At 42.4% G+C, this 17,330-nt stretch overlaps 1 protein-coding gene across 3 annotated transcripts in view; it reads left to right on the top strand.

Annotated features, from left to right (window-relative positions):
* The window catches only part of KIAA1549 (KIAA1549 ortholog), a 746,373-nt gene that overhangs the window by 647,166 nt on the left and 81,877 nt on the right, over window positions 1–17,330 (top strand). For 2 of the 3 annotated variants that reach the window (XM_085652039.1, XM_085652037.1), the window contains one exon: window positions 10,282–10,614. The exons of the other annotated variant lie outside the window; for it this stretch is intronic. In XM_085652039.1, the coding sequence (XP_085508165.1) occupies window positions 10,282–10,614 (333 nt within the window). The remainder of the gene's footprint in view (window positions 1–10,281; window positions 10,615–17,330) is intronic. 3 annotated transcript variants of the gene reach the window in all.

The raw sequence follows: 17,330 nt of genomic DNA, 5'->3' as shown, positions 1-17,330 counted from the left end.
TTTTTTCAGTGAATTTGCAAGGTTTTTTAAATGCTAATTCCTAACTATAACGTGTGTGAAACCTATGGTTTTTTCAGTGAATTTGTACGGTTTTTTAAATGCTAAGTTACTTTACGCCATTTGTGGCGTGCGCGCCCACTTAACGCAGTTCGTTCCGTGCGCGCACGGTGCGCTTCGCGCACCGTGCGCGCACAGTGAGCACGCGGTGCGCTTCGCGCACCGCGTGCCCACGTTACGCTAGATGGGCCATGAACGCACGATGCGCTTCGCGCACCGTGCGCACATGGAGGACATATGATGAGCATCGTTGTGACAGGTAAAATATATGTTTTGTTTAGCTCTAATAAACCATGCACAAAAGGTGCACTTCGGGCACCTTTTGCACATGGGGTGGGGAGAATGTGGATATTTTTTTTTTTATTATTATTTCTTACCGTACGCGTACGGTAAGCGTAATCGGCGAAATTTTCGAAAAAATTAAAATTGCCTTTTTTCACTTGGGGGATCGTTGGGGACTCCCTCGACATGGCTAGGTGCTTGGGAGCTGTGTAAACAGCCCCTTTACATGTTTTTGCACTTGGTTTTTCAACCCCCTGTCAGAGTGCGAGAGAGAAAATGGCGGCCGCCGCTTCCTGGTTTCGACCGATTCGAATGTTTACTAAGATCTAAGGGCCAATCAGAATCGCGCTCGCGCACGCCACCGTACGCGTACGGTAAGCGTACCGTAAGCGCACCGTACGCTGGCTCAGATATATATATTGATTTAAAGGCTATTTTCTCAGAATCTACTGAACAGATTTACACCAAACCTACAAAAGGCACTTCCTTGACCTGAGGACTACCTCTCTGCCAAATTTCAAGTAATTCTGTTCAGCCGTTCGGGCTGTAGCTGTGTCTAAAGGTCCTATGGAAAAATGCATGGGAAAAACGCGTTTTGGGACCCCCCTTTTATCTCAGCCCCCGCTTGACGAATCCCCCCGAGACTTTCAGGGTAGGAGCGGAGCGTAGCGCCCCACCTATTTTGAAAAATTCGCAAGGATTCGTCAACCGGCGCCAAAGTTATTCAAAATAGAATGTTGCGGATTTCCTATGGAAACGTGGTCCTAACTATAACTACCTACTGGCGACCGCCAGTAGGTAATATATATGTGTGTGTGTTCCTACCTCTCTCTTTATATGTGTTTGTGTCTTTTATATTCTTTCTTGGGATTCTACACTGCATAGTAACAGAGAGCCTTCTTTCGAAGTGTTTCCTCTGCCTGATGTGGTTTATGGCCACGATCGTTGCTATTGCTCACAATGTTTTATCAGCTATTGGTGGAGTCCTCAGGCTTGCCTACTTCTATGGGTGGGAGCTTGACCTAGTAGTTTAAGTTGTTGTCCTTAGCCTTCCGCCTCGGTCTCTTGGATCGATTGCCCTTCTGGGGGGATTGGGGGGATGTTGTAATGCTATGTTTACATGGAGTGTTCTTTCGTCTTGTCTTGTTCTTCTGCCATGCATTTACTCCCATGTCTTTGCATGGTAACGGATTGGGTTCCGTATGGGGTTCTCCCCGATTTTTCTGGTGGGTTGTCTTCTCCCATCCCTGGCGAGCACGGTCTCTTTAATATGCAGACTGGATAGCCTAGTCGGGGATATTTCTTGGAATAAGTTTGCAGACCCTCCTCTGGGATGGTATTGCTTGGGTATCAATTCTAAGGTCAGGAATCTGTGCTAGACGTCTCTATCAGTTAAATAAATTACCTTTGGTAATACCTTATCTTCTAGAGACTAGATCTAGCTGCAGATTCTATACCGTTGGTAGGAAAAATAAAAAAAAGAGAAATATATATAAAGCTCAGACGCTACAAATAACCAATCTTACTAAATATATATGTCTTTCAAAAAGAGGATTATTTTTGGGCACACGGTTTCCATGGCAGTTTCTATATGTGGCTCCACATTTTAACGCTGAAAGTAGTCACGGAAGAAACTGCTGTCTGTGCGTCGGGGGAGGGATTATATGGACTTTTACTACGTCACATCCGGTGGATTATGTTAAGAAGTCGCTTGACGGCCACTACTGATGCGCAGAGGTAGTGCTTTAGATGCATTTTCAGATCCAGTCTGGCACCTGGGGATAATTCGAAGGGAAGGTATCTGCGGCTTGATCTAGTCACTACCAAATAAGGCATTACCGAAGGTAAGTAACTTATTCATCAAGGCCTAGCGACTGCATCGCCTCATCAATCATTTTGCCCACGCAGCTGCCCATGCTGGTAAAAGGAGAAAGTTAATCTGTAATGGACAGTCAGTCATTCTCCTGCAAAGTGCTCAGAACCTGAAACCTATTAGACAAAGGAATGTGGGTTGGACTATAGGCAATAAACAGCTGTCCGAATAATCGGTCAATGGGCAACTTTGGAGCTCGACATAGATGGCGATAAAAATAGGCCAAAGGAAAGAGCGTGATGTTCCCACCACTTTAGGTAAGCAACACCGCTCTTGACGAAGACTCTCCCATAGACCTGAATTGCTTGAAGTTAATAATAATGCAGTCCCAATAAAACGCTTTCATAACTGGGCCAATCCACCCTACTGATCTTGTCAACAAAATGTGATCAGCTTTGGCAATCGGGAATATGAACTTGGATTAAAGTCAATGTAGGACTTTGTTATTTAGCTGGACAGGGGTTTCAGATGTACCGGGGGTCAGAGGAGGAAAGTTGACCATTACTGCCACATAAGGGCAACAGGTATGAGGCAGATTGATGGTCAGTGAGTTGGAAAAGTCCTAATTGCCATTTCTCCTTCCCTTTCCTAGGACATGGGGGGAGGGTGGGTCACGGAAGAGATTTCAGACGATCATGTAGCACTTGGGATCCGCACCAGGCTTTCAGGAGCAGGTAATTGGGTCTGTGGCTGGGCGATCTGGGTTGACTCCTTCTCTGAATTGGGAGGCCCTCCCATATCACATGGCCCAGGAGCATATTGAGTTTGACAAGGTTGGTGCTGCAAAGAAGCACTGCTACCTATAAAGTCGTTATTATTGCAATTAAAGGGCGGGGATTTGTCTACTTGCAGTTTTCACAAACACTGGTTGTGCAGCCCCCTGATTGGGGAAGTTGATCACCTAGACCAGCAGAGTGCACCTCTCAAAATTTCCTAAAAGATCCTTAATCTCCCCCGATAGTTCAGCAATAGGTAAGAGTAAACTTTCCATCAGCCCCTTTACGCTATCTAAGTCTTCTCTAAAATGTGTCCATGTCCCCAACTGAAGGTATAGTAGTAAAGGCTGAGTTACTGGCAGAATCAGTAACCGCTTAAGAGTCTAGAATTGGGATCAATTTCCTTGCCCCCTAATATGTTTTGCGTTTGGCTGTGCGGGCGCGATGTGACAATGCTGCCAGCAAACTGTTATCCTGGTCATGGTCAACAGGGGTTGCAGCTGCGAGAGATATTGTGTGCAAAGCTTGCGGGGGCTGACACTGTCAGGCAGTCCAATCTAGTCATGGGGGTAGGCTCAGTTCCAATCTGTATGCAATAGTGGCAGATGAGCAACGTACGGCATGTTCAATATCCTCATTTAAAATGTCCACTGCCTTTCTAAAACATCCATCCAAGGTGGTTGAATTTACTCTGGACTTTACTGTAGTTCGGGCCTTGTGCTTCACCATAATAAAACAGAATACTAGAAAAATGACCAATGATATATCAAACTGCACAGTACCTTAATGAGTCACCAAAAGGCGGAATCAAGGGAGCTGTCTGAGCACAGCCTCTTCCGGGCGGAGACGGTCCAGCTCTTAGCCCAGGCATGCACCCCTTAGCACCCATCACCGTCGGTATAGTCTTGCGCTTTAATAGCACACTGCTGCAATATTGCCCCTCCTGAATGCAGAGGATGCTGGGAGACGTAGTCCCACCCTAGCCAGAGCCTTATTGTAAGAGCGGGCGGCACAAGCAAGGAAAAACCCCTGGAGTTCTCTCATTTAGGGTCATTGATTGAAATAACTCCCTTCAGGTGTTTGCCTGTTGTTGTTTCAGATCATATCAGTTAGTCTATTTATGTGACCATCTTCTCCCCAGTGCCCTAGTTTCGGAAGAAAACAACTTCTTCATAACTCAGTGTTTCCCAAACCCTGGGTCGCAAGCTAAATTTTGGTGAATTGCAAAAGTCCAAGTAATAAAAAAAGATATTGTTAAATTCTAAATTGTATATCTTGTCGCATTTGCTGCATTTCAAAGACAGGGGTCAATTGTCAGGCTGTGTCTTTCGACAAATTTCTGCTTATTTGTTTTATTGTGTAAGTTATCGTTTACAGACTCCTCTCACTTTGCAGTAAGAGAAAGCAAAGTGAATTATGTGAAAATGTTGCTGGGGCACACGGAGTGTTAAAAGAAAGGCTTTGGGATGTCATTTTTAACACACAACAAAATGTAAATGCCTGTAAATGAGCAGCCACATTCGGCAGATGGAAAAGCAAAACTGAATCACAGATGGAAAAGCAAAACAGAATGACAGATGGAAAAGCAAAACTGAATCACATTTTTATTGATGGAAACAAAGATTTTAATATGATCACAACAAATCAAAGCACTTTACTTGGTGATGCACAAATGATAAATATTCACTGAAACCTGATTTCACACATTATCGTTTGTGTGCAACATAGTTTTATCAGTAAAACTGTATGTCTCTGCAAATATTCTGGCCATTTCAGTGTAAAATGTGCTGTCTGTAAATGACAGTGCGCTGTTATATGATGCTTCAGTGACATTCCCGTCCATTAAAGCTAGATGGGTCGAGAAACTTTGTAGTTCAAAGAAATATTTCGTGGTTGTAAAAGGTTTGGCAAGCTCTGCATTATCTTGTATATTTAGTTCTTTTTTTATTTTCAGGTCTTTTTTTACCTCTACATGGCCATAGGTATTCGGAAAACCTTACACAAAGCAAGTGACTAGGTAACAGGAACGAAGCAAAACCAAAGGAAATGATGGACGGAGTGTTGAACATTGCAAGCACTCTTCCCCCAGTCAACTGATCTGGGTTTAATCCATCACCGTTCTTCAGCCCACTCTGCCACCCCAGTTCAGACATGGCCATATGCAAATCAGTCTGACCCTGTGCCTCATGGGAACAGTCCAGCCCGAACTGCCAAACCATGTCTTCCCTGGACCGGAAACAAGCTTCCTAGGACCGGTTTCTGGCATTTCAGCCGTCTTCAGCCAGGCTTGCTTGAATCCAGTGGCAAAGTGAGCAAGGGACTCACGTCTGAGCATACCCTGCCAACTTATGGCGAACAAAGCAAAAACCAAAGGAAATGATGGAAAACAAACATTCCAAAGTCCACATCTTCAACCTCATATTCTCTACATCCCCAACCATCCGATTCATACAATCTATACCCTTGACTAAACCGGATACCGTGCCCGCCCCATCTCCCTGCTCAGCATCCAGCTGACATACTTAGGTCAACTCAGTAGAGAAAAACACCTTCCAATCTTTCAAAAACGTCTTCTGCATTAACCTAATGTTCAAACTCTTCTTTTGCCCATCCAATTCCACAGCCAACTGCCACAACCTTCCAAAGGATTTCCACACCTTTTTGAAATGCCATGTGAACAACCACACTCCGAATAAAACAAACAAGTGCAAGCTGAACTCTTCAGCACCGTTACTCCAAAAATCTCACTAACAATATACTCAATCCACATGCATAAAAGGAAGTGGAAATAAATCAGAACCACCTAAGACCTCACCCTAGTCCCTTAGTGCAACATGCATACAAGTCATCATTTCATCCAAGTACTCTAGCAAAACATATGACTGAAGGTGCAAACAGAAGCAAAACGCTCTTCCAGATAGATTAGCACTGCATCAACACCTGGCCTGACCCTTCTTTCCCACAATCCACAGATAAGTGCAGTGCCATCAATCTCATTTTTTCAATGATAAAATACAGAAGACCCAGTAGTGAATCAACAGTACCTAACCTGCTTCTCCTCTAACACCCAAACCTTCCAGTATTGTCTTGTAGTGGTCATCCTTCGAATCCTCTCCCTTACACAGTGGCCTCAAAGCCACCTACTATGTGCTTCATCAAATCTAGACTTTCTCTCACCACCTAATTGCCATTGGCATGCTCCCTCACTCAAGGCATGTTCGTAGAATCTCCCAAGACGGCTCAGACCATTCCACTCCTAAAGAAATCCCCTCTAGACCTTGGTAACCACACCCAACTACCAGTCCATCGCATCAGTGCCAGCCATCTCCTGCATCATTACAATATGGCTTCAGACCACACTGCACTACAGATTCAGCTACTTTATACATCATAGATGACACTCTCCCGACCACAAATGTAGATGACTCCTGCCTCCTGATATTACTGGACGTCTCAACTTCTTTTAACACAATCATCCATCACTCTCTCATTAATTTACATGGGCACCTCTGGGTTTAAGAAAGCAGCTTTTGTCTAAGATCTGGTTCCTTCTATTTATTTTTTTAAACCGTCCTTTTTATTAAACCTTTGTTCAGCATACCAACACAATTGTATACATATGTTATGACCAGTATGGACAAGGTAGAAATATATATCAATAATTTACAGGGAGAATTGGACAATCCGGAAAGGCACAATTCCATAATGTAAACATATTGCAGTACATATTCATTTCATTCACATACGATCCTATTACACCCTGTATGCCCCCCCCCCACATGCCCCACACATTCTCCCATTTTTTGGAGAAACCCTAGCCCTGATAAATCACTCTTTCGGCCTGTTGACACCAACATGGTTCCTCTTGTCTTCGTCATCTTCAGCATCTGCATAGAGCTTTTTGGGCTCCGCTCACTGATAATAGCATCAACATTTACCAATTTGCCAACAATGATTAACTTTCCTTGAAAGTCTCCTCGGCTTCAGATGTTCAACTCCTCAGACACTGTCTGCACTGCATCCTCATTAGACCTAACTGTATAGCACTTTCCTGAAGCTCAGTCCTACCAAGACAATTCCTGCAGTTTGCCAAGAGCAACAAGCAATAACTGCACCAGACTTGGTCAAATAATATGGCTTCGAACCCCAACTTTCACCCAATGCCAAGTCAATTGGATTCTCCCTGGATACAGACCAGACTTTCCAGGGACAAATTGCCAAGGAAGTAAAGACCGCTTGATAGCAACTGTCTTTACTAATGAAAGTGGGACCGTTTCTGTAGGAAAATGAATTCATAACTATTAAGTCTAATGTACCCTTTTATCTGAATAGTGGCAACACCTCCTCTCTGGGCACACAGACTTCACACTGGCTCCTCCTAATGGCATCTTATATGTCCAGCATGTCTCATGCACGGCCTGAAGAAAATATGACCACATCTCCATTCTAATAGAATGCCAATGGCTCCCTTCACTGGCCCACCCCATCTTCAAGACTTGTTGCATCATTTTTCAGCACCATCAAGACTGGCAACCCTGTCTAGGTGGCAAGCTTGCCAACCACCGCAGCCAGGACATCATCAGACGGGAGTCGAAGAAGAGAAAAAGAACAATAAGGCAGCAGAACGTCTCCCAGGATCTGGGACAACATTGATATATGTATCGGAACAGCCCCAACACTCTTCCAATTTAGGAAAAAGCTGAAGAAGCACCTATTTAGAGAACACTACATTATGAAGCAGTAACATCCTCTTCTGCTCCCAGAGCCCCAGCTAACTCGTCAGTCTTTTATTGAAATTCTCTTTGTCGGCCTTGTGTAGTGCTCTGCTGCCTTTTGGCTCGGTTTATGCTATACAGTTATCACTTATATACATAACATTTGGTTCCTTGCATGCCTCTCTTCACGCTCTCCCTTTTTAAATCCCCTCGCCTATTTATCACTTTGAAGTGGTACTGCAGTATAAAGTGCGTTATAAATTACCTTTAAATAAATATAAATGGATACATTAATAAGCCCTCCTTTCAAGCCAATGCATAACTGTGATAGCCATGATTAGTTGTGTAAGATAGCCTTCATAATGGTTAGTGTATAAGCCAAAATTGTGAGTGAGCTTGGTGTCCATTTAGACTCATTCTTACCTAATCCTTGCATATATTAGATAACAAAAATTGGCTGTCTTAGTGTGTAGATAACAAAAAGCAAACTGCTTGGCAGTTCGGGCTGGACTGTTCCCATGAGGCACAGGGTCAGACTGATTTGCATATGGCCATGTCTAAACTGGGTTGGTGGAGTGAGCTAAAGAATGATGATGGATTAAACCCAGATCAGTTGACTGGGGGTGAGTGTTTGATTTGCTCAAACGCTCCGTCCATCGTCCCCTTTGGTATCGCTTTGTTCGCCCTAAGTTGGCAGGGTATGCCCAGACGTGGGTCCCTTGCTCACTTTACCACTGGATTCAAGATAGCCTGACTGACGAGGGTTATGAACCCGAAACTGGTCCCAGGATGCTTGTTTCCGGTCCAGGGAAGACATGGCTTGGCATTTCGGGCTGGACTGTTCCCATGAGGCACAGGGTCAGACTGATTTGCATATGGCCATGTCTAAACTGGGTTGGTGGAGTGGGCTAAAGAATGATGATGGATTAAACCCAGATCAGTTGACTGGGGGTGAGTGTTTGATTTGCTCAAACGCTCCGTCCTTCGTCCCCTTTGGTATCGCTTTACTGTGTAGATAGGGCAGAGCTATCCGCAAAATAGCTATTAGTCGGGTATGGAGACCTATTTAGAGGGCTGCCATTGTCAAAGCAATCCATAGCCAGATGGATAGTGTTTCCTATCATAGTGTTGTGTGAAAGCTAATAGGCTCCTTGCCAGGATGCCCTAGAGCTTATTAAGCAAGGGGGGAAAGCAGCAAGAGCATCCAATGAATAATGTTGCCTTTCCTGGAATTTGCAGGGCTGGTCCTTAGAAATCAGTCCACAAATTTACAAACCATTATTGCATCAATTCTGACTCCAAAGTGGATGCTACTGTGAGACAGATTGCCATGCAGAACCTTTTTGCTTGGGGATTCTCTATCCTTCTTTGCGATTCTGTTCCTCCGCCAAGGTGTGTTAAACTTACTGCTGCATTCCACTACTTATGAATGTCATAGAAAATTCCATGATGGAGAAAGAAAAGTTACTTATTTGCAATCAATCCTCATTCTCCATCATGGATATTATGTCTGAATTCATGAACATTGCATCACACCCCCAGAGACAATACAGGAGATCAGTTTGATCTGCAAAAGTAAACACACTCAGACACACTGCTCTGCATAATCAAACTAGAGCAGATTCTGGAGCTCTTAAAGGGCAGGGTTGTCTGTCATATTCTTATTGCAGCCAGATCCATTTATTGTTTTGTTTCATCCTTTAAGCTGTGCTTTTTGGTGGCTATAGTCTAATGTACCTTATTTGACTGATTTGATAAAACTGATTATAAAATAAGTAGAATGCTGTCTCCTATAGGCTGTTTTAAGATAGTCTATTATTGGAATTTTGTGCATTGTAAAAAGTGTGATTGGGCTCTTGTACATGCTTAAATATGTTCTGCTGTTTATGGATTCTGAGCGGAAATCCAAGATGGAGAACGAAGTGTGCAAGTTATCAGCTTTTCCTTATTAACATCATATTTAGAAACTGATAGCTTAAGACATTTAATGTAATTTGACCACATCTGTATCATAGGTAATTTTGTGTAAATGACAATGAACACCCATAGTACCATGCAGCATTTCATTTTCTGATTTATTTCAGACCTTTTAATATGTATGCACAGTTGCTTTTATAACATAGCATTCACATTTGCTGTTTAGATACCCACCTATTTCCCCTTTCTTTTCTCAGTTCTTCTCTTCTTTTAATCTTTTAGTTTTTCCTTTACAATGTACCTCTTTAGCTCACCTTTCACTTCCGTTTGTTAATGTCCGACTATATTTCCATGTGCACTATCTCTCATATTCATACAAAAAAACTTTCTTTGTTCTGCTATTTGTTTCAAATTTATGTAGAAATCACCGGTATAAAAAATTCTGCCATATCCACTGAGGTCCATAAACAAATATCTGCAAATAATACCATGTAAAATCAGTACAAACAGAAGGTTTTCTCCTGAACCCTACTATTCTGCAGAGTAGTTTCTTTGCTATATTTAGGCTCTGGGTTGCCTTGTAGGGATTTCTAAATCTGCAATGGAAAATGGGAATGAATTCAAAAAGGCTCACTAATGGACATGATGTAGGCAAATTCTCCTTTTCTCTGTGTAACTTTCCCTCTCTTGCTTTCTTTGTCTCTTTGTCTGTTCACTGCAGTCTGATGCTGACCTTGTCGTCGAGCCACCAACACCCACCTCCTGTACTGACCTTGGGAAGTTTCCCGGCTCATCTCTGCATGCCCCCACTCCTAGCCAGTACCTACCTCCACAGCCCTCAATTGAGGAAGCACGTCAGACCATGCATTCTCTTTTGGATGATGCCTTCGCCCTGGTGGCACCCACTTGCCAGACAGCTGGCCCAGCAACCACTACGCTACCAGGAGCAATCTTGGGCCAGCCTATAACCAGCACCCCTGCTCGGACAGAGAGGGAAAACATCCAGTGGGCATCTTCATATGTTCAGAATCAAGCAATAAACACACCCTTTGCTGTAAGTGAATAACAAATGTATGAACAATGAAAATGGATATTCAGCACATCTGCTTGTCTTTGCTAGTACTTAACTGGAAGCTGTTTGCAGAAGATGCAGTCCGTGCCTCCAAGTGTAGAATTTGAATCATGAAATCACAGATATCCCTGTGCATTAACTTCAGTTCCATTCCCAAAGAAGATTTAATATCTCCATTGTGGGATCTTCATTATGGTTCCTAAACTCTAAAATATGTACGTCTATGTGCAGAATCTTGGAACTCGTTTTCTAAAGTGAACTCTTGCTAAAATTCAATTACCATGACCTTTCTGAAAAATGACTTTTTAAGACTAGTTAGATTAGAATTGCATTTAGCTCTGCAGCGCACATGATTTATTTGTTGTCTTGTGCATTGTGCAACCACGACTTTCTCGGTGATCTTTAAGTGGCTGTAGCATCTACAAAATGCTGATTGCCCTGACAATTAATCCACCTTAAGCTATAGTAGTAATGCCATGGGCAATAATAAGTATCCTTTTTTCTTCATCTTTGGTGACAATTCCAAAAAGGAGGGTGGGGGGCGGAGTTGGGGTCAATTCAATTGGGAAACAATGTGTGGGATTCCAAAACCATCACTCAGCAACTATTGACTCGACCTCAGTGAGCAAACACAGTAGCTCATTATGGAAGCCGTTTGATATCTGGCATAGAAATTATTTAAGAAATAACGGTTGCTTATTAGATGGTGAGTGTTGCAGCTTATATAACAGAACTCTATTCACACTGCCATGCTGCTAGAAAGAAAGTAGTAGTTTGAAGATACATATTTTTGACTGTTGCTAGTGGTTGAATGTTACTGGACGTTCAGAAAGCATCATTATGGGAGTTGACATAACTACTTAGAAACTCCCAAGAAGTGATGAAATACATAGGAAAAGACAAAGGCTGAAGCAGATCAATTAGTTTAGAACAATCTAGAAAGATATTTGTCAAAACTGCAAATAATTTGATGCACATTTTAGGCAGAGGTCTTCAATGGCAGGAAGCATAGATCTTCCCTGAAAAACAAATAGCATAAGAAAGACAAAAGTCTTTACTAAATACTCATTTTGCCTCAAGTTCTTTTTCAAAGTCTTAAGAGGAAATATGTGATTTTTTTTTATCAGACAATGCAAATAATCCATAGGAGACATTTGCCATCTGAACCAGTTAGTTCAAGTGTTTAAAAACAAGATGACACAAAAAACAGCATTTACAGATACTTGAACCCTTGGAGGTGAGCTACAGATCTCCAAAGAGAATAATTTAATATCCCCTGCCCAAAGAAGCCAAAACGAATTGTCATTCCATAAAATATGGCTCCTCATGTTTTCTTTCAAGTGTGTAAATGTGGAACTGTTCTTTTCAGAAAAATTTAAATATATATCGAGTAATCTTGCATGGGAGCCAACATTTAAAAGCGAAGAAGGTCCAACATCTGAAGTCCCATAATAGACGGAGTTATTTTTTCTTTTTAATACCAAGGGCCATAATATGTTGGTACTCTCCTGCAATTTATCTCACTTTCTACAGAAACATAACATATAGGTGTATTTGTCGCATGCATAATCATTCCTGAGGAATTTCCTGGTGCTATGGACAGCAGATGGTTATTTTACCCAACCCAGTTTTGCTCATGTTATCGACCTTGATATAATAATCAACATAGCATCTGAAGGTCTTCAGCACCTAAAGCTGTAAATTATCCCCCCCCAAATAACATGATTTTATTCCTTCAACCAATCCTTGGCTGATTGCTTGACAAATTTTATTCTTCGTTCAGCGGTGTCCTGCTCTGTCTTAGTGTTTCAGGGTCAGCTTGCACACAGGGCCACAGGAATAAAGTCACAATAATCCGTGTTGCAAACAAATAGTGAGTTGGAGGACACAATCCTCACTGCTCTGCTCAGATTTCTACCCAAGAAGTGAGTGTTGTTTCCAGCACAGATTGCACTGCTGTTGGTGGTAAACAAAAAAAACGGCTTCCAGGATGAGATGTAAGGCACATAAAGCAGAAGTCTTAACTCGCCAACATACTTATAATGAGGGCTGTCTGTCTAGCCCTCTGTTTTTCTTCTTCTTATGTTAGCACTGGTGACAGTCATTTTTCTAATAGAGAACATCATACAGAACTGTTGCATAGTAAGTCAGAATAATGTGGAGGTTTCTCACCAAGAGGTTTTGAGTGACATTGAAAGTGAAGTATATCACTCAGAACACACAAGTGAAAGACATCCCTTTTATTCGCAGTTGCTCATCTTTAATTGTATATTATGTAAGGCCCGCCCCTCCATTTCATCTCCCGTTGTTGGTATCAGCTATGACAGAGTACAGGATTCTTGAGAGAGCCATATATATAATAAAATGGCCTTACCTGCACACAGTTGCCCAGTATTAAATCTGATTCCTGCTACCCATACCCAACACCCTCTTTTCCACTATCTACATTTTACACACAGTTCCTGACATCCTTCTTCCCCTCCACACCCCTCTGCCCTTAACCTCCCCTGACCTAACTTAAAAAAAACAACACACCACCCTCTCTTCTGTTCTTCCTTTTTACTCATCTAAATATTTATGAGCATCCTGGCCTTTTTTCACCCATCTCCACCACCTTTAGAATTAACACTCCTTTGCCCCCACCTACATTGGAAAAATAAATATGATGTCCTACCACCAATCTGTTGAGGACAAATAGGTGATGGGTTGCATGCTTTGCTTAATCTCAACCTCTGATGATTACTTAGGATCACATTCTAGTCCATCATTTTTTTAGCCAATATAGCACTCTAGACAGAGACTATCCATTTGCATATCAGTCCAGCCCCCAACTGCTGCACAAGGTCTTCGCTGTAAAGGAACATAAGCAACCCCAGACCGGTTTCAGCTTATTTAGACATCATCTTTGAGGTATCGCTTGATTTCTAGGGGACAGCGAGGCTTGGTCCTGCTCCAGTAGGAACAGTCCAGTCCGAACTGCCAGGCCGAGTTCACTCTGTATGCGAACCTAAGCAACCGCTAAACCTGCACCACCCTTTCTTCAATCCTCCATCTTCAGCCCCACCCCAACCTATCAAAATGATAACTGGTTTCCAGCCACCAACACCTATGATCCTCTGTGCCTTTGCTCCATTCCATTCCCAAAGCTATACTCTCTGCTCTCAATCAAAGAAAAAAGCCAAGGCTGTGCTGACATGTGTACAGAGTGCTCTGTCATTGCAGCCTGAAATTCCTAGTGACATCCTAACAGTGGGTAACCACTTTTGATTCCATTTGCTATGACGTGAAGATCCAGATTTGGAGTCAATAGCCATGCTACTGGCTTCCATTGGAAGCCATAAATAACAGTATGGATAACCAACAACAAGGTACTTGTAGAACACTATTTTTGATGTTGGTTCTCCCTGATACGCCTTGGTGTGTTTGAGGAGAGCTCCAAGTATTAGACTTCTGCTATTCAGAGTTTTAACTTTTATCTCTTTCTGTGCACTGCAAGTGAAAGCATTCTACATCACACCACATGCCTTTTGACCTCAGGCTGGCCCCAGAGGCGAAACCCATTGTCCCTGTGACAACAGTGCGGAATTTGGGTGTTATGTTTGATGATAATCTCCAAATGGCCTCCCAAGCTAAAAAAACAGTGGGGGTTTGCTTTGCTCTCTTGAAAGCCCTACGACAGATTCTGCCTCTTTTGCCAGCGGAGAAAAGACCTCTGGTGGTACGCAGTATCATCCTGAGTAGGCTGGACTACTGCAATTCTCTGTACCTAGGAGCTCCTCTTTACATCTTCCAGAGTTTGCAGAGGGTCCAGTCTATGGCAGCCAAATTGGCGCTGAATAAGAAACGCGGATTTTCAACCACGCTGGCGCTACAAGAGCTCCATTGGCTTCCTATAAGGGAAAGGGTTAGGTTTAAAGCCCTATGCATTGTCTGTAGAGCGGTGCACGGCTTCGGCCCACCCCCCCTTCAGGAGAAATTGTCCTGGTATAAGCCTCAAAGGAATCTACGCTCTTCAAATGCTTCTCTGCTAACCACTGGCAGGATTAAGAGGGCCAGGATGGGGGGCAGGGCCTTTAGTACAGTGGCATCACGGTGCTGGAATGATCTTCCTTTGAATATTAGGCAGGCTAACTCTCTGATGGATTTTAGGCACAGCCTGAAAACTTGGCTTTTCCCTAGGGAGAAGCCCTTGATTTCCTGATCTCCTAATTCTGCTCCTCCGGTCGACCTCAGTACTTTTCTTCGGTTTGTCTGCGGTTACTTGACTGGTTAAAAGTCTCTTTACCATCTCAGTCCAGCGCCAGGATACCCGTGGGGTGACAGTAGCGCTTTACAAGAATAAAATACAAATACATAGCTTGCTGCCCAGTAACTGCTTTACAAGCAGTGCCTAAGATAGCCAACCGATCATCTTTTAGATGTTTGTAAGCATTCAAATGGAAGAAATGCTGAATGTGATCAGCAGAAATAATTTACAATATGTCAAAAATGTTATTGCTTTTCTACTTTATCCTATCCAAGTCATTTTCAGACCTATTTTGCTCTTCTTATAATGAAGGACTTTGTACAGGGCAATCAGAAAATCTCCCTGTAAGTAGTATATGTTCTTCCTCTGGGTTACCTGTAGTAATGTATTGCATGATTGCATCAGTAGGTCAGAAGATCGCAGCATCGTATCAGAAATCTGACCTTCCAACTGAACCTGCTTTCATCCCAAGTTTAACAATTCTATTCAGAACGAGTAAGATCTTTATGTACCATGCAGTTAAAGAGCAGTCATACTATAGTTTTAACAAGTAGTTTGTCAGATAATCGAAAACTAGCAAATGCATATGAATACTGAAATCCCAAGAATTTGCGTGATTGCAGAATTCTTGTTGTTTATTTAATTCTCAGTGTTCATCTTGAATAATTCATCTTCAAAAAGATGATCATTGTTACTGAAGAACCATTTTATTAAGCCTCAAACCAAAAATATTAGACTTCTGGATGTTTTGTTACAAGTAAATAATGTTCTTCCAGCCACATCCCAAATTATGAGCTTTATGTATATTGTGTATCATTATGGTCTAAAGGATTACCTCGTGGGACTGTGTAAAACCTTCATTTCATGGCATGTCATCTAACTGCCAGTGATTGGTACTGTAGCTGGCGATTTGTAAGAGCAGTAAAACTCATCTTTCCATGTCCAGAATTCACTGTTTAGCCACTGCATATGATGGTAATCCCTCACCGTGATATCACTGACTGTGGAACCCTCTTTAACAGAAGAGCTCATTTGTTACTATGCATTGAAGATGGGATTGTTATTTAAAAGATTCATTTTTCTTCAGTGAAGTCAGCAATGTGAAGTCAGTGAGTTGGAGGGGAGAGCCGTGTGTAACCCAATCTCCTGGTGATACAGAGAAATAAACTTAACTAAGGCTCTAGCTACTGATCTCTTAGCAATCACTGCTTTTCACTGAATGCCTTGGGGAAGTGTTTATTGGGTGGCTCTACTTCCATAGTTAAACAAAGTATCAGAACATCACCTCAGCTATATACTATACCACACCAAGAAGGATCCTTGCTTGACATTTCTCCAGAATTACATAAAGCTTCTCTTATACCAATATTTTAGTTCTTTATCGCCTTAGGATACCAGCGTATCTCAACGACTTTTTAGTAGTTATGTTAAAAAAGAAAAAACAGGCCACTGCGTCTATACATAGGGAGGCTGTAGTATGTCAAAATCTAGCCTTGCTGTTTTGTCTCCAATATCAACAAAGACCAGTGGGTAGGTAGTTTTAGAAGATAAATCGTGTTGTACTATCTCATGTCAGAGATCACCACACACAAGCCCTTCATCTCTAAAGAATTGCAGATAGACATATTAATGATAATGTCCTGAGTAGACGTTATTGTAGTTGAGATTGACGTAGTAAACTTTCCTCTACCAGTAAGAAGTACAGAATGGAAGATTGGTGGTCTAGGCGTATAGAGTCCATTTTGCTATTACTCATCTGCTGGTTGTGAGTTTATTGAAAATCCTTTTTTTCCATTCAATGTCTAGCCACTGTTTTAAATAAAGCTGCTGTTGGGATGTTGCTGTAGGATGGCAAAGACAGTTAAAATTGTACATCTGATAGGTACTTCTAACTGCAGATTCCGCACCTTTTGAATGTTCCCCTAAGCATCAGACCAGAGCTGTACATTTTAAGCAGTACTCATGTGCAGGCCAGTACCCTCTCAGGTGTTAACGAAAGTGATGTCGGTTGTTGCAGTGCATCTACAGAGGTCAGGGTACAAGTTTCCCTACTTCGTTGACTGGTTGTTGATGGTGGGCTCACCCTAGGCAATAGTCACCCATCTCCAGACTACGGCAACCTCTTGACATCCTTGTGGTTCAAAATCAACATGTTGAAGTCACACTGGACGTCTTCGCAGATGGTGAAGCATACTGTTGTAGATAGATCTCAGGACACTTCTAGTTAGGTTACATGAAGATTTATTGTAGGACACAGCTGAGTGCACACCTCGCCAGCTGACAAGACCATCAACTGACAAGAGTAGAACACTCCGGTACAAGTTAGAACACACACAGGTATTCTGTGAGGCTAAGGAGGTAAGAACACAAAGGAAGGGCTAGCAAACGCTGTCAGCCATGTTACATAAAGAACTGATTTACAACACATACCTTACTTGTACTTGTACTTTCT

This window comes from Triturus cristatus, chromosome 4_1 (genome assembly GCF_964204655.1).
Source record: "Triturus cristatus chromosome 4_1, aTriCri1.1, whole genome shotgun sequence".
Lineage (NCBI taxonomy): Eukaryota > Metazoa > Chordata > Amphibia > Caudata > Salamandridae > Triturus > Triturus cristatus.
Note: the sequence above shows the minus strand (reverse complement) of the source record. Positions and strands in the feature narration are given on the sequence as shown.